Below are 24,801 nucleotides of genomic sequence, written 5' to 3'. Positions count from 1 at the left end.
GATCAGATCTGATCTCTGCAGCAGTCATGAATAGTAATGGTCAATTAAACAACTTACTGGAGGAGAAGGCTCCATAAATATCCCCAACCGCAATGATGGAAGCTCAAAATATCATCACAAAAAATAAGGCTGAAGCATTTGCAGCAATCTTCAGCCAGAAGTGCCGAGTGGATGATCCATCTCAGCCTCCTCCAGTGGTCCCTAGAATCATAGATACCAGTCTTCAGTAAATTTGATTCATTCATGTGATGTCAAAAAACAGTTGCAGGCACTGGATAATGCAAAGGCAATGTGCACTGACATTCTGGAAATAGCACTGAAGACATGCGCTCCCCAGCCAAGCTCTTCCAGAACTGTCTCCTGGTTGGAGTCATACCTGACACATAGGAGGATGGTTCTTGAGAATTCAGTCATCTCAGTTCCAGGATCTTTTCAGGCGTTCCTCTGAGCAGTGTTCTTGGCTCAACCACCTTCAGCTGCTTCATCAATGGCTTTCCCTCCATCCTAAGGTCAGAAGTGGGGCGTTCACCAATGATTGCACAATATTCAGCACCACTCACGACTCCTCAGATACTGAAACAGCCCATGTTCAAATGCAACATGATTTGGACAGTATCCAGGTTTGGACCGACAAGTGTCAAGTAACATTCACACCATACAAATGCCAGGCAAATTATCATCTCCAATAAGAGACTATCTAACCATTGCCCCTTGACATTCAATAGTGTTACTAAACTAAATATCCAACTATCAACATCCTTGGTACCACCGACCAGAAACTCAACTGGACTTATCACATCAACACAGTAACTACAATAGCAGGTCAGAGGCTAGGAATACTGCAGTGAGTAACTCACCTCCGACTCCCCAAAGGCATCTACAAGGCACAGGTCAGGAGTGTGATAGAGCAGCATGGTGGCTCAGTGGTTAACACTGCTGCCTCTCAGTGCCAGGGACCCGGGTTCGATTCTATCCTCAGGCAACTGTCTGTGTAGAGTTTGCACATTCTCCTTGTTTCTGTGTGGGTTTCCTCCAGGTGTTCCTGTCTCCTCCCACAATCCAAAGATGTGCAGATTAGGTGAATTGGCCATGCTAAATTGCCCATAATGTTCAGGAATGTGTAGGTTAGGTACATTAGTCAGGGGTAAATGTAGAGTAATAGGTTAGGGGAATGGGTTTGTGTGGGATACTCTTTGGAAGGTCGGTGTGGACCTGTTGGGCTGAAGGGCCTGTTTCCACACTGTAGTGATTCATTTTCTATAATACTCCCCACTTAACTGGATGGTTGCAACTCCAACAACACTCAAAGTGTGACACCATCCAGGACAAAGCAGCCTTCTTGATTGGTACCATCTCCACCAACATCCACTACCAACAATCTATATGAAAGAGAAAGGCAGCAAACACATGGGAACACCATGACCTACAGGTTCCCGTCCAAGTCACTCACCGTCCTGACTTGGAAACATATCGCTGTTCCTTCACTGTCACTTGGTCAAAATCTTGGAATTGGGTCAACATATGGCATGTGGACTGCAGCAGTTCAAGGTAGCTCACCACCACCTTCGAGGGCAATTAGGAATGAACAATAAATTCTGGCCAACCAGCAATACCCAGGCCCCACAAATGAATAAAATAAAGTGGATAAAATGCTTAACATTGCTATCAACTCCAAGTTAGACAATGCGCTTCATTGGAGCAAAAGGTTCTTCAACAGCTTAACCTGAAACACTTTACATAGTGAAGACACAATGTGGGCAATGGACTGCTTAAAATGGGACTGTGTGGAAATGTTAAGAAAATTGGAGATTTTATTTGCGAGATTTGACTAGGAATATTAAATTTTAGAGACCTGTTAAATGAACCATGGAATCATTAATCTGGAACTCTCACAGGTTACTTGTGAATTAAGTAAATTACAAGCTTACTTGCGGATTAAGTGATGTGTAATGTTGAATAGTTGCAGTCATTATAACCTGTATACAGGTTCTTTCAACAATCATGAATTTAAACATTAGCTGTTCAATTTAAGTTGTATTATACCAGATTGAGGGGGACACAACAGTCCAAAAATATCTCCTCATATCTGTCAACATCTCCTAAGTAGTACAAGACATAATATTTACTCAAGTCATCTAGGTAGCACTCACAGGGTTAATGAGGCTCCTGCTCATGCCTCTCCAGTCAGAGGGGGAGTGGCGATTACAGTTCCCTCCCCTCCTGTACTCCTTTCTGTGAGAAGCACAGATTGCGTTCATTAGTGTTGCTTTTTTTGCCAGATCCCATGAAGAAGTGTAGCAGAGCAGGGGAACACTGAGATGCTGTTCATTCCCTCCTGACTCCTTCAGTTTATCTCTGTGACCATCCAATCCATATTTGCACTGATATATCCTGCTAGCCGGAGAAGAGACCCAACACTCTTCAAGTCACCACAACAAGCTTGCCTTTCCTCGCTGCATGCAGCAAACAAGGTAAGATTGATTTTGTGTCTAATACAAAGTCACCCAGCTCTGGATTCTGTCTCTCTTTCTCTCTCTCAGCTCTGGTCAATGAACTAAGCAAAATCTCGACAAAATAGCGCACAAATATTATTCCAGAGGTTTGCAACTGACCAGCTGTACACAGTCATTTGAAAGCAATAACCCCCCCAAATGTTTTGGTACAGTTATTCAAGCACTGCATCAACAAACTGAGTTGGTATAAGCTCAAACAGAAAACCAGTCAAAGACCTCAAGCTCATGAAAAAGTTTAACAATTTCAAAATAAGTTTTAGTGAGTAAATTTGAAACCAGTACTGCACAAATTATTTCAGTACAGAGTTACTCCACTCTGCAGAGTACATTTCTTTCATAACAATACATATGGTTTATTCAGGAGGTTAAGAGGTATTTACTGTATAACTGAAGTCACTCTTTATTCATTGCAACTTGCACTAATGTAGTATGAATACCGAGAATCTCAACATGGTCAGAGCACCAAGGAAGAGGATATCAGGATATGGTCATTTAAAGATTGATGAGAAAGGTGTGTTTTCAGGAGATCTTAAAGGAAATGGCAGAAGTAAAGACTGGAGAGTTTTACGTGCAGAATGTTCAGAGCTTAAGGACTAAGCATAGCCACCAATGATAGGCTCAAGGGATGAATGATTCATAAAAGACCATAATGAGATACATAGGATGTAAGGGTTGGAAAACTGTACAGAGATAGGGAGGGGCAAGGCCATGTAGGGATTTGAGTACAAGGTTGAGAATTTGAAATTTATGTTTCGAGTATTGGATTATTTGAACCTTGAAATGCTGAGAACTGGACAAGGGTTTCATTAGATGTGTCAGGCAAGAGTGGAAACAAGAGATGTTACAGAGATGGACATTCAGATGCAATTACTGAAGAACTGGACGTTATGGTGGGGACCGGAGACAATGACATCAAACGCACTATTATTAACAGGAGCAACTGTCCATTCATCACAACAGGGATTACTACCTATGTAACTATACATAATTGCCATTTATTCAGCAGGGGAAGGGTCATACATATAGCTACAGTTTATTCAGTGGGCTAAGAGTTACTCAGTAACAGCACAGAGATCCAGCTTATTCAGCAGAGTTAGGGTTTCTCGGTTTGGGACTGAAGTTTCTTCCTTGTAGTGTAAAAGTTAAGTTATTAATCATACTAGCAAATTAACACAGCTGGTCGAGGAACAGGATGAGCCTGAATTACCAGCTGAACTTGCTTTCAGTTGTTCCATTGAAAAGCAGGACTTTTCAGGTAAAGGTGTGTATTTACTGCTCTGTACAAATGGCAGAACAAAAGTCAGGTGCAATAATAAAGCTGTTTTAGATGTAGATTGAACCATATTATGACGAATTATGGGAATTTTGTAATTAAACAAATGAGTTACTAGGCCACAGAAAGTCACAAAGGTAATCTGAAAAGGAAGGGAAACAGGAAACCTTCAGATACAGTGCAAAACAGACTTAATTTCCAGAGACAAAACAGTAGAAGACCCTTATTTCCGGGACAGAGGGCTAAAAAGAGGAGACTCCCATTCTCCCCAGAGTCAGGGCAAGAGGAGACCTTCACTTTGAACTCCCCAAGACACAAGGTCTGTAAGGGGACCCTATGTTTCATCAGTACAGGTAGTGAAATTAATGATTTCTAATTATGGTGTTGGTGCTGTGCAGATTTTTCTTGGCAGTGGCTAGTGAATGTGGTGTATGTGGTTTGTTTTAAAATAAACTGGGGATACTGTTTCTGTAGCTGCTGGAGAGAGAGTGGAATTTATTATTGCATTCTCATTACCTCGGGATGGTATGCAGGGGTGGAGCTCATTCCTGGAGTCAAGCAGCAGCAAAGGCAAATCTTTAAACAAGAGGATTGACAAAGAGAAAAGTAAACAAGCTTTCAGCAGCCACTGGCCTTTAATTAAAAAGTGGAGAGCTCAACATGACTTGCTTTTTACTCACTTGTTAAGGTTTTCTTAAGATAAATTTTGTCTGTGGATTTGACCCCAACGTAATGCTTCATGAGGGTCAAGATACATTCTGACTGGAGCTGCCCAAATGGAGAATGTCAGATACGTCAACTGACACCCCACTGCTGCCTCAGAACATGCTCATTCATCTAACTACTCCCAGGATTGATCCTCACGGAGGGCGGTGGTGTCAGAATTCTTATGCAGAGGACATTATCTCCCACCCTCTGTCTGGCACCCTTATTACCAACTGTATTTCTAAAAAATGTCACTCAATAATTTCACACTGTTATAGATTATATTTCCATTAATATTAATTCAACTTCACACTATCACTCAGTAGCACCTCTCCACCAATGCCATGTTAACAAAATGAAAAGAGTAGCAAAAAGGGTTTGGTTGCTACGGTTAGAAAGTTGGAGATAAAATTCCCTACTCAGCCTTCAATACTCTCAGTTGAAACAAAACAGTGTTCAAAGGTAGAGCTATAGTAAGGATTGAGCTCTTGTATGACAGCCAAGATTTCCAGTTAGTGCAATAACTTTCTTAAACACAGAGGGTTGAGTGTCATAATAGGAAATGAATTGGGCCTTGTTCCACTTATAAGGAAGTTATCAGAAAGGAATTAACACAGAATTGCTCAGTATTGTTTAAAACAAGTATAGAATGAAACATGTAGAAATCAAGAGCGATATTGGGGTAGTTAATCTGGAAAGGGTTCTCCATGACTCAGTTATCAGCATTTTTATCTGAGTCAGAAGACTGAGGCCTCAAGAACCACTTCAGAAATTGGAGCACAAAATCCAGGTTGACACCAGTAATACACTACCAAGGGAATGCTAATCAGGCAGAGGCTCTGTCTGCTCTCTCTTTTGAAGGATCACTGGACTTGAAACATGAACTTTGTTTTTCTCTCCACAGATGCTACCAGACCTGCTGAGTTTTTCTAGCATGTGTTTGTTCTCTATCTACCCAACTTGTTCACCTTAATATCTTGAACTTCAGTTAGATTAGCCCTTAACCTTCTAAACTCCAGGGAATACAAATGCTTGTTTGTGCAATATCTTTGTGTAATTTAACCCTCAGGCATCTAGGTTATCATTCTGCTAAACCTACATTGCAATCCATCCAAAATCAATATATCCTTAAGTTGTATTGCCCAGAACTACTCTCAGTATTCGAGGTGTTGTCTAATCAATGCTTTATATGGCTGAAACATGGCTTCTATCCCAATCTGTTCTACTCCTCTAAATGCAAAGGCCAGTGTTCCAAGACATTTTGATTAGTTCCATACCTGTACGTGACATTTTAATGACCTGTGCGCCTTATCCCATATATATCTTTGTCTCTCGATTGTTTCTTACTTTTCAGCATTTAAAAAATATCCTGTTCTATCCTTTTTTTAGATCGGATTATCTCACTTTCAGCTACACTGAAATCCATTTGCCATTGTTTTATTCATTCACTTAATCTAATATTGCAGCAATTTTATGTTTTGATCTATGTTGCTTACAAGGCTGACTACCCTTGAGTCATTAGCAAAGTTGAATATGCAGGCTTCTAACTGATCATCTAAGTCAGTAATAAATGATGAACAGTTTAGACCCAAATATAGATACTCCGAGACACTACTCATCAAATCTTCTCAGTTAGCACATGTTCCCAGTATCATCTCTCCTTGCATTCTGCTGAGTTTCTAACCAGGTTAATAATTTTCCTTCAGTTCCATGAGGTGCACGTTTAACCAAGAGCTAGATTGATTCTTGGTGTGGAAGAATTACTTTTCTGAGAAAAGGTTGCATAGATTTACCTATATTCCTGGAAACTTATAAGAATGAGAGGAAATGGTACAGCAACATTAAGGTTTTGGGAGGGCTCAACAGATAGACAGTAACAGGCTATTTCCTTTGATTGGAGTGTCAACAACAAATAGGACACAGTCTCAGGATAAAAGTTCAGCTATTTAGGACTGAGATGTGAGGAAATACCTTCACTCAAAAGGTTGTGAACCTGTGAAATTCTGTATCCGAGAGAAATGTTGTTGTGTGCATTCAAGTCAGAAACTGATATATTTCTGATCAAAGGGAATCAAGGGATATGGGAAAGCATAGGTGAGGTCAGGGATCAGTCTATTCCAATTGAAAAGGTGAGCAAGTTGAGAGGGAGGGGGCATATGACGCTACTCCTGCTCTGATTTCTTATGTTTAACTATGACGGACTTGAGTAAATGCCTCCTGGAAATCCATATAAGTAGCATTCATAGCCATTCTCTCATCTGCTATTTTACTCACCTCTTCAAAATATTCATTCAAGCATGATTTACTCTTTATAAACTCCCCAGTGCTGGTTCTGTCTGATTAGTTGAAAAAAATTGAACATGTAGAAGATATCACAGCACTATTTTAAAGAACAAAGGAACCCTTCTTTGTGTCTTGGCCCATCCTTAACCTACATTACTAAAGTAGAAGATTGGTCAGTTATTTAATTACAGCTGGATCATGCCATGCCTAAAAGTAGGAGAAAGTGAGGACTGCAGATGTTGGAGTACCAGAGTTGAAAAATGTGGTGCTGGAAAAACACAGCAGGCCAGGCAGCATCCGAGGAGCAGGAGAATTGACGTTCGGGCATAAGCCCTTCTTCAGGAATGAGGCTGGTGTGCCAAGCGGGCTGAGATAAAAGGTAGGGGGGAGGGAATTTGGGGGAGAGGCACCGGGAATACAACAGGTGGAAGGAGGTGAGGATGAGGGTGTTAGGCCGAAGAGGGGGTGGGGGCGGAGAGGTCGGGAAGAAGATTGCAGGTCAAGAAGGCGGTGCTGAATCCGAGGGTTGGGACTGAGATAAGGTGGGCGGAGGGGAAATGAGTAAGCTGGAGAAATCTACATTCAATACCCTGGCTCTGTTCTTTCAGTGATGTCTACTTTACACAAGTTTGTTTTGATCGCAGGATTTGTAATTTTATTTTATTTCTCAAGTAATTGCTGCATTTAAGGAAATAAGTACGTGAGGAAGCTTGGGAAAAAAGGATATGCAGAAGGAGTTAGATGAAGTAGTTTGGGAGAATGCTGAAGTGGGAACATAAACATCAGCGCAGGAGTAACAAGCTGAATGGTCTTTGAGACGTAAATGTTCCACGGTTCTGTGTTATATTCATGGCCCACACTGTACCATGTGCAGTTCCAGACTGATCTGCACAAATCGATGTACAGGACCAACCTTCAGTGAAATAAATGCTATGTCAGGAATTGTCCTTTGTCATTGCTATTGAGGTTTATTAGAGCCTGATGGGTAGCCAGCAAGACAGAAAAACAAACTTCCTCTTATAAAGTGGAGTTGGACAAACATTATGAAAGGCATTTGGGAACCAACTCAGCCAGATTTTGGAAAACAGACAACTGCTTTGGTGGATATCCAACTCGCTCCCTCTGATTTGTATTCAGCAAAACCCCACACTCGCCTATCAGCTCACCTCATACATTTCATTGACCATTAAACCAGAACAAAAACCCTGGGGTTTAGCCACATTACACAGTACTGAGACCAGACATATAATATACATTGCACAAAGAAGAATACAGATTCCTTAGTACTGAGTGCAAAAGCAAATAATTTATGGTAAACCATCTGGAATACAGTTTCGAATTCTGGCCACTGTACTTTAGACGGGGTGCTAGGGATAGTGTAGAGTGTGATTACTGGGGTCAATCACCTCAATCCGATGAAAATTGTTACAGGAGTTCCTTCATAGAATGTCCTTGGCACACTACCCTCACCTGCTTCACCAATTAACTTCCCTTCATCATAAAGTCAGAATGGGATTTTTGCTGATGACTGTACATCATCATTTATCACTTCTTAGACACTGAAGCATTGTTCACATGCAGCAAGATCACAATTTCCAGGCTTGGACTAGTAAGTGGCAGGCAATATTCACACCTCAGGAGGGCCAGGCTATGACCATCTCTAAGAATAGAGAATCTAACCATCTTTTCCCTATAACATTCAGTAGCAATGCCATCACAGAATACCTCATTACTACCATTCTGGGTATTATCGTTGACCAGAAATCAAATACAACAGCTACAAGAAGTCCAATAGATTTTTCCCTCTCCATTAGTTCTCCTATCACATGTCAGGTCCTCTCCCACATGTCACAGACCTAGTCTGGCACATACGATCTCCAAGACTCAGGCCATTATTGGTTCTATTGCTGATGATAGATCATTGAAGTTCCCCATCCAGAGTACATTCTGTCTTTGTCTTCCTCAATGTTTTACCCAACTGATGTTTCACATGCTGAATATGTTTCATCAGCTGTGGGAGAACAACAGGTGATAAACTGCAGGAGATCTCCTTATCTACATTGACTTCCTGGGGTCCTGATCCAATGTTGAGAATCTAGTGCCAATCCCTCTGAATAATACCACCTTTCCTGCATAGGGACATGACCTAAGGACAATGAAGATGATATGTGGGACATCATCTATCATGTATGATTGAGAGAGCATAAAGTCTCTTGCTTTACTAGACTGTTAGATGGGGGTCTCAATTTTGGAAAAGGTCCTCAGATATGACAAAGGACGACTTTGAATAGTTGAGTTGCAGGGTATGCGCTTGTCATTTCTACTGCCTTGGGCAATGCTAAGTAAAAGGTTGAGTTTTATTTTTTTGTAGTGGCTTGATGCAACTAATTAGCTTGCTAGACCACTTCTGAGGGCAGTTAAGAATCAACCACTTTGCTGTGCATCTGGAGTAACATGCAGACCAGACCTGGTAGGACCAGATTTCCTTCCCTTAAGAACATTAGTGAACTTGATGGAATTTTCTTTAAAAATCTACCAGCTTGTCATAAATATCATTAAGTTAGTTTAAATCTAATAAGGAGCAGAAAGTAATCTCAAGAAAGCTAATTGAAAGCTGGCCTTTATATCTAGAGGACTGGAATACAAGGGGGATTCAGAATTTATGCTGCAGTAATACAAAACCCTGGTTAGACTCCTCTTGGAGTACTGAGAGCAGATCTGGACACCACATCTCATGAAGGATATACTGGTTGTGGAAAGTGCACAACATTGATTTGCAAGAATGATATTTGGACTTAAGTTATATGGGAGATTATATAAATTAGATCTGTTTTCTCGAGAACTTAGAACGTTGAGGTAGTCTGATCGAAGTCTTCAAGATATTATTAACAGGAAAGAACAGGGTAAAGATAAACTATTTTCGCTGGTTGGAGATTCTAGAACTATGAGGCATTGTCTAAAAGTTAGGTTCAGACCTTTCAGCAGAGATGCTAGAAATTATTTCTTCACACAAATGATGATAGAGGTTTGGAACTTTCTTCCATAAGGAGAAGTTAATGCCAGATCTGTTGTTAATTTTAAATCTGAGATAGTTAATGTTTTGCTAAGCCAAGGCAATGAGAGATGCAGGCCAAAGATAAGTATATAAAGTTAGGTCACACTGTCATTGAATGGCGGAACAGGATATGTTCCTAAATTCCACTAGTTGCTATGGTAAAATGTGAATTCACATCTCCACATTAGTCTAGGCCTCATATGAAATCAAGTAACATTATCACCATGCCAACTCCTGCAGTTCAGAAGCACATCTGGCTGGGACGAGTACCCTGGCTCTGTTCTTTCAGTGATGTCTACTTTACACAAGTTTGTTTTGATCTCAGGATTTGTAATTTTATTTTATTCCTCAAGTAATTGCTGCATTTAAGGAAATAAGTACGTGAGGAAGCTCGGGAAAAAAAGGATATGCAGAAGGAGTTAGATGAAGTAGGTTAGGAGAATGCTGAAGTGGGAGCATAAACATCAGCGCAGGAGTAACAAGCTTAATGGTCTTTGAGACGTAAATGTTCCACGGTTCTGTATTATATTCATGGCCCACACTGTATCATGTGCAGTTCCAAACTGATCTGCACAAAGCAAGTTTTCATTACCCCACTTCCTTTCACACAGGCGCTGCCAGTTTTGAAGCAGGAAGGTCTCCACAGCTTAGCTGAGTCCTCCCTACGCTAACACACCGAAAAGTTGCATCTCATATTACAGTGAACATCTTGAAATGTTCCTTTGAAAAATAAGCCAGAGGCTGTGGCAATGTTATCATACCCTGAGATACAGTGCACATATTATTTTTGGAAAGGGGAAGCACATTGAGGGAGCATAACTGGAAGATCATACTGTCAGGCTACAAATTCCTCAGGCCCCTGGAGACCCACATCCACAGTGCTATGTCAGCATCATACACAATTCCCATCAAGGATAAATGAATGATGCAAAAATATTGCACTCATGATTGTGCAATATATAACAGGAGGCAACTAACTGGAAAAAAAAAGGCCATTACTATACCATCATTAAACCCTCAGGTAACACCACCTTCTCATCATCTCCCTTCAATCCTAATCTCTGAAACACTGCCAATTTTCTCTATAATCCATTGTTGCTCGTATCTGCAACAACCACCTCTGGTAACTTCAGCACACCCATATAATTCATCCATCTTCATTCCTACTTACTGTAGGACTTCCTATCCTACCATCAGATCACAGTCAACACAACATTGTCTATCAGCTGCCTGTCCCTGATAGACAATGAGCATCATTAAGCCCCACTCCCACTCCTCCAGCACTTTGCTGCACTGACCCAGACTCCTCTCCCAAGTCTTCCCCCACCAATACAAGTTTTGTCCTCGCACAAACTCTCTTCTACTAATCCCTACGCCTGAACTGTCCCAAACCCAAGGCAATCACGATCATTACTGTCTCCCTCAAAACTATCCAACTCCTCAAATATTCACCACATTCTTAAGGAAATGGATAGTTCCTTCAAATGTCTTCTTCCCTGAGGAAGGTACAGGGTCCTGCCCCTCCCCAATAGGTACAGGGGCTGAGTGAGTCCTATTTTAAGGCGCAGCTTTAAATTTGAGGTTTATCCATTCCCCAAATGGAACCTATGCCTGGTTTATAATTAATCAGAGTTAAGCAAGCCCAATCTCCTAACTTCCAACAATCAACACACATGAAGAGAATGAAATATACAGAGAACGAAGCCCACAATCAACAGGGATAGTCTCAGATTCAAAGTCAGAATCCTGTTCAGTTAATGGGATGGAAGTACAGTTTGCTCAATGTCTGCGTGTAGTTTTTCTAACATGTCAGGACATAAAACCAGACACATTGCCTTCAGATTTTGTTAAATACATTTACAGGATATGGGCATCACTGACTTGAACAACATTTAATGCCCATCCCTAACTGCCCAGAAGGCAGTTGTGTTAACTACACTGCTGAGTGTCTGGAGTCACATGTATGCTAGACCAAGTAAGGATGCCAGTTTCCTTCTCTAAAGAGAACCTGCTGGATTTTTTTTGAAAAATCAACAGGTTCATGTTTATCATTAGAGTCTTAATTCTAAATTTTTATTGAATTGAAATTCCATCTGCCATGGCAGGATTTGAATCCAGGTATCCATAACATTACCCAGTCTCTGGATTGATAGTTTTGCAATGCCACTAGGCCATTGCCTCTCCTTCATAAGATTCTGCTTCGTTGTCTGTGAGCAGCCAGGACAGCTTCCAATCAGCAGTATGAGAACACAGCAATGTCCACATCAAGGTAACTATCCAACTCCAGCTTAGACAAAGCAAACTATCAGCCCAGCTTTCAGCAGACGCACACCAGAAATTATCAGAGGAAAAGGATTTTTCATACCAGTATGAAAAATTATTCAGGAAAGGATTATGTTTAGCATCAGCTGAACTCCTTGGCTGTTTTATTTGATCTGATATCTTCAGAGCACCACCTCCTTAACAGGTGGAAGGACGATCTAACATCCTGTGCTGGAGCTAACTGGTCACCTTAGCGTGGACTCCCAATTTCTTACACTGCTGATTGGAAGCTGAGCTGGCTACTCATAGCTGATTGAGGGGAAACTTATTAAGGGGAGGTGATGGTCTAGTGGTTTTATTGCTTGACTATTAAAATCAGAGACCTAGGTATTGCTTTGGGGACTTGGATACAAATCCCATCATGACAGATTTGAATTTAAATTCAACAGAGCAAAGGGCTTGGAGAATGGCAGCTTCCTTCATCTCCACAATCCTCCAAATTCTCCATGCAGCTCCAACTTTGGTTGGAGCATCTATGGATTGAATAGCTCCACACTTGCTAGCCATTCCTTCAGTTGCTTGGGCACTAGAATGTTCCTAAACTTCTCTGCTTTTCTCTCCACCTTTAAGATATTTCTTAAAAATCTCCCCATATGGCCAAAATTGTGGTTATCCGTCCTCACATCTAATATGGCTCTGAGAGAAATTTTGTTTGATCCCGAGAAATACCTGAAAACGTTTTACTGTGTTAAGAGTTCCACAGAAATGAAAGTTACTGTCATAAATACAACATGCTGAAAATTTATATGTTTTCCTGAAGTCATAATTTGCAGAAAGATAGGATTATACAGAAATATATCAAGATATATTGATGAAGCCAAACAAAAGCACTACAATAGTGGACGGCAGGTAAAATTGAAGTCAACACTAGCCATTGACTCAGAAATCAAACCCAGCCTACTTCTATTGGTATTAAAAATTACTGTCTTTGTTCAGTGGTCTTAGTACAGCTCTCAATTGGCTCATAACAAGAAGCTAAGTTCGAATTCTGATCAGCAAACTGATTGAAGGCCTGGTGTAGGAAGTTTGTGATCTGAGTGTTCACTCCCATCACATATAGCTTCTTACTTATATACTGCTATGTTTCACTGGGGTTGTGCACTGAAACAGTTGTCAATTATCGTAAAAGGATATCAGTGAACTAGCTGGGCTTTTATGTTAGAAAACTGAGCGTATGAAATTCTCTGCCACAGAAGTGGTTAAGGTCAAAGTATTGAATGTTTTCAAGACTTAGATATTGTTCTTAGTGCTGAGGGGATCAAAGGGTATGGTGAGAAAGTGGGGACTAGATACAGAGTTGAACGTTCAGCCATGATCATCTGAATGGTGGAACAGGCTTGAAAGGCCAAATGGCCTAATCCTGTTCCTATTTTCTATGTTTAGCTAACTTGGGCACCAATCAAATAGACTTTATCGTCAATAACTGGTCATTAATCCACAGATCAATCAGCTGCTTGTTGTCAGCTGAAAAACTATTTGCATTCAACCCTTGGTTTCAGCTTGTCTGCAAAATTCCCACTACAACTTGAACACCAGTTGTGTAAACATCACTTCAAATGGTTTTCAAAAAGTGCAACAATCCTCCAACAATCCTTGGTTTTTAAAACTGCTCTTTGCCCATTTAAGTCCACAAATCAAAAATACAGAAAAATAATGAGAGACAGTCCTTACAAAATGGCTGTACTCTCAGCCCCTACTCCTCCTTATTCACTAACAAAACTTGCAAACAGCTCCTGCCTTTCACACGGGAGCACTCTCCACAAGCTAATCACTCAGATAATTTTTCAAGTCTAACAAATGTATTAATATTTCCAATTCCATTGCTGACTTCAAGACTAAACTGAAATTCACAGAGACAGCAGCTTATTCTGCTGGGAGACAGACTGTAAATCTGGTATGAGGCATTCTATATATACTCACTGCCAGCAGTTTGGTAGAAAGAGGGGGAGCAAGTGTGCAGACGTGAAGTGAGGAAGGGGAGAAGGTGAGGTGTGGGCGACAGGGAGGAAGAGGCGGTATTAGAGAGTATTGTTTGTAACTGCTTGTTCTAATTTTGACAGTGGTGCTGCTGGATCTGCCTGTGCTCCAAATAGAGAGGACACAAAGAAATGTATTTTATGTCTTTTTTATTAATTCAATCTGTTACTGAACATTCCTCTTCCCCAGCAGTCCCCTAATGTGGTCTGGAAATAGTGTGGAATGAGTCAAAATTTCTAAAAATACTCACTCCCTACGGAGTGAGAGAATGTTCTCCAATCTCTAATTCCACTTCACAAAGACAGTTTCTGGCAGCACAGACCTCTCCTGCTTTGCTATAGTAGGGGACTGGAACACAATCTCTCCTTAACGGGCAAGAATATGGGAATAGGCACCCCTTGAAGACTTTGAGGAAAGTCAATGACTTCATTATCACAACATCCTGACTTGCTATAATACCCATCACCCTTTTCTCAGGCTGAGCCCTTCCCTCAACTGCTGAATAAGTAACAGGATCAAAGGAGCATTCCAACAAATTCAGAGCAACATTTCTGACAGAATTTTAAAACTTTGGGGAAATATTATTTGTGGTGTTTTAAATTGGTTAATGTCCTGCTCAATTTTACAGAACTTTATTTTGCTAATTGTATCATTTAGGAGTTGCTTCTGATTCAAAACCAAGTTTACAGGGCAGGATGTGGTAATTTCAACATTAGGTCTGTACTAAACGAAACAAAATCCATTCTCCATTTACCCCTCCCTAAAATGCAAAGCCCATTACTCCTCCTCAAAACACACAGGCTATTCTACTCCTCACACTGAAGCATGAAGCCAGTGAGGCCTCACACCTGCGAACCTGGTACTATCCATACTCTGTTTCCAAAGTCACCCCGTGAAATTAAGAGTATCCCTCTTCCCCTGCTCAATGCACACTGCACAATTATGGGAAGCAATGGACCTAGTGGTATTGGCCCTAAACAAGTAATCCAGAGGCCCAGATATTGTTCTGGACTCTTGTGTTCAAGTCCCACTGGCAGATGGTGGAATTTGAGTTCATTAAAAAATTGGAATTAGAAATCTAATGATGACCATGAAACCACTGTTGACTCGCTTAAATAAACCATTTGGTTCACTAATGCCCTTTAGGGAAGGAAACTGCTGTCTTTATCTGATCTGACTTCCACCTAACTCCAGACCCACAGCAATTTGATTGACTCTTAACTGCCCTTTAGGGATAGGCAACAGATGTTGGATTATCCAGTGATGCCCACATTCCATGAGTAGGGGAACAAAAACAAAATTAATTCTCCCTCCTCTCAGCCTCTTATTCTCTTCCTTTGGGATGTCCTCTTCTTTCCCTGCACCATTCATTCCCCTCTGCTAACCCACAGACACCACACCTCCCTTCTATATTATCTTAGATTTTGTTCAGCCTCCACTAATGGTTATACTCAGGGTTGCTTCCATAAAATCTTTAGAAGACTCATAATGACTCATTCCTTTTGCCCCCACAGAGCTCAATACACCATGAGGAGGACCTCTTTGCCCTGTCTGACCATACTAGTACTCCTGTCAGAACTGCTGTCAGCGCTCTGCTGCCCAACAGAATGCAACTGTGATGCCTCAGGAATGCTGTGGTGCATCAAAAGGGGACTGTCTGCCATTCCCGAACACATCCCTCCTGGCACCTCCAGCATATATGTTTTTGAGAACTCCATTTCCACCTTACACAAGGAAGATTTCGCAGGACTTCAGGAGCTGAAGCTTCTGCACCTATCACACAATAAAATTACCAGGCTGCCTCAGGAGGTCTTCCAATCACTAAGTGTGCTTTCTAACCTGGACCTGTCATCCAATCAGATAACTGAAATCAATAATGACACCTTTATGGGGTTGCAGGAACTGGAACGATTGTACCTGCAGCAAAACAAGATCAAGACAATCCACCCAGCAGCTTTCGACACATTAACAAAGCTGGTCGAGCTCAAACTGCAAGATAATCTTCTCCATCATCTTCCTCCTTTACAACTTCCCACACTCCTCCTATTGGACCTCAGCAGAAATAACATCCCAGACACAGAGCTCAGAAACATCCAAGCACCCGAGATTGAATCTTTAAAGCTGGCTGGACTTGGCCTCAGTACGATAAATGAAGACATATTTAAAAACATGAAGAATCTTCAGGAGCTGGATCTGTCAGAAAATCAGCTGGTGACTGTGTCAGCTATATTCCAGCACATCAGTGAACTGACCGTTCTGAGTGTTCAGGGAAACAACAAGATCTCACACTTGAAGGATGAAGACTTCAAGCAGATTAGGAACCTTCAGAAACTGGACATCAGTGGGTTGAGCCTTACGACCATTCCTGAGGGTTTTTTGGACCTTTTCCCCAACTTAAGGAGCCTCACAGCAGCTGAAAACCCCTATAACTGTGTCTGCCAGATCAGCTGGTTTGTCCAATGGATACAGGAGAATAATGCCCTCCTCCAGAGGCAGGAGGAAACACGTTGCCACTTCCCTCTAGTCAATGCTGGTAAACTACTCAACACATTGACAAACAGTAACTTTGGATGTCCTACTACGATCCCGTCCATCGGTGCAACAAGCACCACAGAATCATCACCAACCACAACCAAGAAAGTAACAGTGGGTCCCAAAGCAACACACCTTCCTGTACAATCAATGCCCTTCAATGGTGAAGTAACACTTGGAGCCATCACCGAAATAGATCGACAACTCAGCGCAAAGGGACATCTCTGCCTCTTTACAGAATGCCTCAATGGAGGTATTTGCCAGCTAGATAGGCATGGGCGACACAGTTGCATGTGCCGTGCTGGGTTCCAAGGACCACTCTGTGAGGCAGCAAATGGTATTCTTGATCTCCAGACCTCTCAGAAAAGCATTGTAAATATTAGTCAAATAACCAGCACTTCAGTAACATTAAATCTAGAGGGTTTTAAACTCTCCCCAGTTTACTATAAGGGGCTCCGGGTGACATATAAGAACTGGTCAGGACTTGACCCCAGGCCAGTGTCACTCAACATCCCAATATCACTGTCAACATACAAGATTCCAAGCCTTCGGCCGAACTCAACATATCAGATCTGTGTTGGAGCTCTGGGGGAGGCCAGCACAAAACAAGAGCCTTGCACAGTCGTGCAGACATTGCCAATAACACAATTACCTCAGTTCAAACAGATAGAGGGTAGCAACTTGACCAAAATGATCTGGCTAGTAACCACAGGTATGTTCCTGGTCTTACTGTTGGCGGTTGTGATCACACTCTATTGCCGGAAAAGACTTAAGAAAAATTCTGCTCAAGTAGGAGATTTACATCCTTGTGATATAGAAGAGATCAAACCTTACCTAGACGAGGGAAAGATCTTGTCTGATACTCCCGAATGCCTCGCTCTGCAAAGCGGAGTGCCATTAATCCAAGATCACCAAGGTAACATTCCTATAGCTTTGTGACCTTTCATTCACAGGGATTAACATGGATTTCCAAAGCCTGATTACAGCCACAGAACTTCCCTGCTTCAATCAACAAATCCTTTTCTACCAATTGTGGAATTGCACATAGTATTATTGAGGCAGTCCAATTTCAATCTCTCTCAAGCAACCCAGCACATATGAAGCCTGATCAATCTCTTTCAAGATTTCCCTACTCCATTCTGTAAACTTCAATCTGGCTGTACTCACCAAATCCAGTCTTCCCATACAGTCCCTGTGAAACCCCAACCAAAGGAAGAAATAAAACCTTCCAAGCAAAGCATCGCTGTAAATATCACTACTGCCACCTTTGTTATTCAGACAGCTATCCACAAGCATCAACTTATGACTTACATGGCCAGACTATGAGTGATTTCAGTACGTGGAGTTCATGGATAATGGTGTAGTGCCAGTCACACCTCATCATAACCATTGCCATTCCCCAACAGCACAAGGGAACAGACCAGTGATAGGCACTCACCACCACCTGGCCCATCATTAACTGCTGTATATTGCTGAACTAAGTCTAACCGAGTCAAGCACATGATGTATATGACAATTTGTAAACAAATAAATATTTTTCTAGAGAAGCGACATGGAGGCTCTGGTTTGCTTTGTTACACAACCAGGTGTTACCATAGGGAGAAGTGACACTTGGAGACACCAGACTGGATGGTAAACCAGCAATGAAGAATGATACAAAGGGTCTTAATGCCAGGTGTAGGATACAGAGGGTGAAGAGTCAGGTGATTGCAATACCCAAGGAGGATAGCAGGGTATGTAAAACTCGAAGCATAACCAAGACTGGGCCAGGGTGCAAGACAGCTTGAAATATCACAGCAACTAGAGAGATACCCATTCCACTTTCATCAAAGTGCAGTTGGATTAAAATTCCAATCCTTCAGACATGTCCAAAACAAAAACAAACACTTGAACTGGAAAGAAAGAGGGTTTGAAGGATAATGGGAGGCAGAGGGAGCATCAGTATCAAAGACCAACACTTATTTATAAACTGAAGTTAAAAATCACATAATACCAGGATATAGTCCAACAGGTTTAATTGGACGCACTAGCTTTCGAAGGAGCAGCGCTCTGAAAGCTAGTGCTTCTAATTAAACCTATTGGACTATAACCTGGTGTTGTGAGATTTTTAACTTTGTACACCCCAGTCCAACACCGGCATCTCCATATTATAAATTGAAAGGAGCCAAGCTGAAACCTACGTGCATTCCGAAGTATGGGGCAAAGTTCACTCCAAGGCTACTACACTGATAACACAACAACCTGAAGCAGTTCGAGGTGAAAAACATTTGACAGCAGGGATGGGAAAAAAGTGGAGTAAATTAAACTAAAATGCATTTAATGGCAGGACATATGGAGAGAAGGAAGCCAAGGAGTGTGAGAAAGAGATTGAATAACTTCTTTTTTGGCTTTCGGTCCCCAAATGGTTTAGTTTATAAAGTACTTCCTTTTCAGTAATGGTGTAGTGTTGAAAGTGTGGTAGCCAATGTTTGGATAGCAAACTCCCACAAACAGAATGTGATAAAAGCCTGATAATTTGTTTTGGTGATGGTATTTGAGATATAGATATTAGTAAGCACACCAAGGAGAATTCATTTGTTTATTTTTCCTATCCACCTGAGTGTCTTAGATATAACATTACATGTGAGGATAGTATTTCTGACAGTGCAGCACTCCCTCAGTTCTGCACTGGAATGACATCTCAGATAATGGGATCAATGGCCTTCAACAAGGTTTCTATTAGATAATTGCAATTTCAACATTGTCAGATGAACACCACAAGCTCCTTTTTTCTAAAAAAAATTCAAGTCCTTTTTGAATGATCTCTGCATTCCTTCACTATTATTGGGTTAAAATCCTGGAACTCCCACCCTAACAGCACTGTGGGTGTACTTACACCCTAAGGACTGCAGCAATTCAATAAGTAGGCACACCATCCTCTTGAGGGGAATTACAGTTGGTCAAAAATGCTGGCAAAGCTAGTGATGCCTACAAACATGAATAAATAATAAAGAAAAACCCAAATGAACATTTACTGCCCTATTCCAAGATATGTGAGCTTTATTTTAAGATATTTTTAAAGAACACTTTCTAGTCAAAGCGATTAGAACATCACTGGCTTAATAATCAAACCAGTGTCTGGATTTGTTAACAGCTGATACATTTCAAACACTATCTGGTGCAGAAAGAAACTTCCAAGCATGGAGTTTCTGGTTTAAAAAAAAAACTCTTACTCTAGTGGTTCAACCTGTGACATTTTCTACTTCATCTTTTACTCCAGGCAGCAAGACAGGTGCTGTTGGAATGCAATTTCTTTTGTACACTGCCATGGAGATTAGGCCTGAGGCCCGGCTGGGCCAATTCTTTAATAGAACACCTGCACTCTGCAGGAAGACAACTTCCATAGAATTAGGGAAAAAAAACAAGAAAGCTAATAATAGGATTAGTAATGTCCTGCTTTAGGAGTTTAGTAAATAGATTATTTAACCAGATTGCCCAGCTGACACAGCGCAGGCCCACAGCCTAGAGCAGTCAGACAACATTACAATAATCTCCAGCTTATTTATATTTGATAGTGCAGATTTCTAAGAGTGTAGATGACCATCAGCAAACAACGCTTGCATTTATGTTAATGACGTAAAACATCTCTCAGTGTTTTCAGGAGAGATTTTTCTAACAATTTCACACCAAGCCATAAGGTTACAGGTGAGATGTCCAAAAGCTTTATAGGGTTGGATTAAGGAGCATCATAAAGGAGAAGACTTAGTGTGGTGGAGAGGTTATAGAGGAGAAGTCATCAGAGATTGGGTTTGCAACACAGATACTCAGTGCCCTGCACTATTTTTACTTCATCTTGAAATTAATCTATTGCTGACTGTTGGAACTGAAGTGAAGCATTTAGTTGCTTATATAGAGGTCGTTAAGTGTTACAACTGGTCTTGATTTAGCCACAGGGTACACACCTGATTTCTATTTCCCAATCTGTCACAGAACTTTTCAAATTGCCATAATTAAACCTTATAGACCTGCAATTGTGTTGTTTCAAGCATTTGGTTTGGAATTTTGAAGAATAGTCAGGGCAGATCTGAAAATCAGGAATGTTACCACATTTAACCATTCCCAAGCAACAATTCTTTGTTGTGCTGTGTTGGGGAGGGAACTCTTTTATGGAAAAGATGAGACACTACAAGGTTTTGAAACAGAATTGTGATCCAATTGATAATAGTTTCTTCAGCTGATGTACAACAGAGTTAAGGGTTATCTTTCAATGTTAGTATGTGCTAACAAGATTAGCGATGAATTTGCAATGGCAGTACTCAGCAATTAGAAACCGGCTGAGTGGTGAGTCAGGTGAATTAGGTACAAGTAGACCTTGGCAACTAAAATCAGAAAGGAAACGACAGTATTCCCCAAAAACATGTTACAGCATTTTAGATGCACCACATTATCTTGTACCCAGCAAACTGTGAAAAACGTGCAGATTTTTAAAAAATAGATTTTGTTGAAGCAGTAATGTTGACCAGGACACCAAACAATCTCACTGCATTCCTTCATTGTACATTTTTTTTAATGCTCACCCAGAAGACAGCCAAGTCACAGTTTATGTATAATCTGTTCAGAGCCCTTTGGCTCACAGAGACGAAAGACTAGGTGACTCAATGGTTGCCACTGCTATCTCTAGAGCCTACAAACCAGGTTCAATTCCAGCCTTTGGTGACTGTTTGGAGTTTGCAGATTCTCCCCATGTCTGCATGGGTTTCTACCAGGTGGTCCAGTTTCCTCACATAGTCCAAAGACTTGCAGGTTAGATGGACTGGCACCACTAAATTGTCTGTAGTGTCCAAGGTTGTGCAGGTTGGGTGGGTAGTCATGGGAAATGCAGAGTTATGCGGATAGAGTAGGAAGCTCGGGCTGGGTGAAATGGTCTTCAGAAGGTTGGTGCAGACTCAATGGGCCAAATGACCTCTTCCTGTATTGTAGAGATTTTATGATTCTTTGATTCTATGAAGTACTAACATAGGCAATAGGCATTTCAGCATGGGTGCACAGAGAACAAGCAATTTGCTTGTCCACACTCTGTATTTTACTGGAAGCATCTAAAAATGAGCCAAACACTTCTGTTCATTTTGTAAAGAAAACACTGTGTCCTGATGATTCTGTTTAAACTCATTAAGCAACAGAAGATCATAAATATATGAAGTCTGACCAAACTGTGAAAGATGCCTTTTGACCTTGAAATTAAAGATCCACCAAATATGAACCCTGAGACTTGTTCACACATTCACCTTTACATTGATTAGAGGGTTGCAGTCTTGTTTAATACTCGAATACCATAGAAATTGGGAGCTGCAGCATCAGAGTTTGAGAGGTGACCTTTTAAATCATGGCTGGCATGGATACGGTGAAGACCCAAAGTCATTGCCCCATGCTAGGGGATCATAGAGGGTGGGCTTGGGGTGAAGAGGATGGGGTGGGGGGACAGCATGCAGGATAAAGAGAGAGAGAGAGAGAGAGAGAGAGAGAGAGAGAGAGAGAGACGGGGCACGGTGAAGGGGCATGGAGGTGAAAGGAGAGGGTGAGAAGGAAGAGATGACAGAGTAGTGAAGTGATGGGTTGGGATGAAAGATCATGACGGAATGGGAGGAGAGGTTATATCCTTCGGGGTGTCGTGAGGGAAAGGGAGAAGAGGAAGTGACGAAAGGTGAGGGCAAAGGTAAGGTTGAAGGAAGATTGGGCATAAAGAGCACCCGACAAATGATAGCAGGAAAAGGGAGAGTACATTTGAGTCTGAACTGCTACCTCCCTTACAACTGTTAACACATGTTTGATGCCAAAGAGAATCAATGTTTTCATTCTAAATATTCATTATCAAGGTATAAACAGTTCACTTTGTGTGATTTTATCAGCATAGATAATTCAATATTTATCTTTCATTTTTATAGTTGAAAACAAACAATGGCTTGAAAATATAGTAGTGTAGAAATCAAGTCAGGAAGAGAATCAGACAGCACTACACCAATCAACCCATTAAACGGATACCAGCTTAATGGTTTGTTATGCAAAAAAAATTATATTGAAATCTGTTTGAAGGGAAGCTGAGATCAGGGGATGCTGCTGTAATTTAAACTAAGATCAGCTATCTTCTCTCCACTGATATGTTCCTTGAGCAATTTTTTTTGTTTTTGTTTCTGACTTGCAGCATTCACAGTTTGTTGTTTTATTTCAGGAATCTTTTTAAGACTAATGCTACTGACATTTTCTCGACAAAAATGCAGAGGTCACTTTCGTGGTTTTTTAATTAATCGGCACGGTGGCTCAGTGGTTAGCACTGCTGCCTCACAGCACCAGGGTCCCAGGTTCAATTCCAACCTTGGGCGATTGTCTGTGTGGAGTTTGCACATTCTCCCCGTGTTTGCGTGGGTTTCCTCCCACAGTCCAAAGATATGCAGGTCAGGTGAATTGGCCATGCTAAATTGCCTATAGTGTTAGGTGCATTAGTCAGAGGGGAAAAGGGGTTTGGGTGGGTTACTCTTCGGAGGGTCGGTGTGGACTTGTTGGGCTGAAGGGCCTGTTTCCACACTGTAGGGAATCTAATCTAATCTTAAAAAATTCAGGGACTGAGGGCGTCACTGGCTAGGCCAGCATTTATTGCCCATCCCTAGTTACCAAGAGGCCGGTTTAGAGTCAACCAATCGCTGTGTGTCTGGCGTCACATGTAAGCCAGACCAGGTAGAGACAACAATTTCCTTCCTGAAAGGACATTTGGATTTTTTTTTTCTGACAATCAACAACAGTTTCACAATCATCATTAGACTCATAATTCCAGATTTTTATTGAATTCAAATTCCATCATCTGCCGTGGTGAGATTTGAACGCAAGTCCCAGAACATTAGCTGGGTCTCTAGATTAACAATCTAGTGATAATACCACTAGGCCATTGCCTCCTCATTTAAATAAAATGCCCACTGACAAATCCGTAGCCCAGTTATTGGGTTTATCCATTTCTGATTCTAATCAGTTCCTGAGCAAAGTGAGGCGTTAATGCATAACCGATGTTTGATCCCATCTCACCATTGCAGTGAATTCTAAGGTCATTACCCAAGTAAACCTAAAATGTAAGAACATAATAACAAAAACCATGATCATGAGTAGGCAATTCACCCCTTCAAACCTGCTGAGCCATTGTGGCTGATCCAACATTTCTCATGTCTAAGCTCCTGTCCTTTCCCTATAACCCGCCTACTCTCCATTGCCTTTTAATCAATTACTAATTAACGTAGTTTATGGCATTTGTTGCTCGGCATAGACATAATGGACTGAAGGGTTGATTTCTAAGCTGTATGACTCTAATTAAAAGTCTATCTCCTCCTTAAATTTGAGAGAAATAATTTTCCTCACCTTTGTTTTATATCTGCCACCCCTTATCCTAAAACACTCTACATTGTCCAAAAAAAAGGAAACATCTGCTCTACATCTACTTTGTCAACCCCCTTTAGCATTTTATTTACTTCCATTAGATCTTCGCTCATTCTTCTAAACTCAGTGACTTGAGGCTTGATATCCTCATTTACACCTAATCTTTTCAATGCTTGCAGTAATTTCCAGTGGAACACAATTCAGTTAACTCTAACAAAAACTGAAATTGCTTCAGTTCTGAAGGCAAATTGGACTTCAAACATTTATTTGGTTTCTCTCTCCACATGTGCTGCTGGACTTGTTGAGTTTCTCCAGCAACTTTGATTTTTGTTTCAGATTTCTAGCATCCGCAGTTCTTTGTTTTATTTCAATTAACTCTTCACTTGCCAAAGGTTAACGTAAAAGATACTTAACAGTAGATTGGATGAAGTTTATAATACAAAAGTCCACAGTGATTAAGCACTTCATGTAAATTGGGAGTCACAATCGGGAATCCTCTCCTAAAGAGTAGGTGAGGCCAGCTGTCAACTGAAATTATCAAAACTGAGAGATTTCTCTTTGCTTCACGAGGTATACGTAGGGCTGGAAAACAGAGGATTGCGATAGAATCAAGTTGCAGGTCAGCCATGATCTTATTGAATAGGGGGAAAGACTCAAAGGCACTGAGTAAGCGGTCTTTTCCTGCTCTTGTGTGGGCTGGAAATGTTTGTTCCATGTTTATGTTTAACTCAGGTAGATTTAGAAAC

The 24,801-nt window shown here is 41.1% G+C and overlaps 2 protein-coding genes across 2 annotated transcripts in view; one reads left to right on the top strand and one right to left on the bottom strand.

The window, feature by feature from the left end:
* The window catches only part of coro7 (coronin 7), a 172,634-nt gene that overhangs the window by 82,129 nt on the left and 65,704 nt on the right, over positions 1-24,801 (bottom strand). The window lies entirely within an intron of this gene.
* On the top strand, positions 2,249-18,211 carry vasnb (vasorin b). Its single transcript, XM_043711485.2, has 2 exons — positions 2,249-2,471; positions 15,643-18,211. The coding sequence occupies exons 1-2, from the start codon at positions 2,458-2,460 to the stop codon at positions 17,597-17,599; spliced, it is 1,971 nt and encodes a 656-aa protein (XP_043567420.2). The 5' UTR covers positions 2,249-2,457; the 3' UTR covers positions 17,600-18,211.

Source organism: Chiloscyllium plagiosum, unplaced genomic scaffold (genome assembly GCF_037043375.1).
Source record: "Chiloscyllium plagiosum isolate Xiang-an unplaced genomic scaffold, Cpla_swu_hap1 HiC_scaffold_20, whole genome shotgun sequence".
NCBI classification, from domain to species: Eukaryota; Metazoa; Chordata; class Chondrichthyes; order Orectolobiformes; family Hemiscylliidae; genus Chiloscyllium; species Chiloscyllium plagiosum.
Note: the sequence above shows the minus strand (reverse complement) of the source record. Positions and strands in the feature narration are given on the sequence as shown.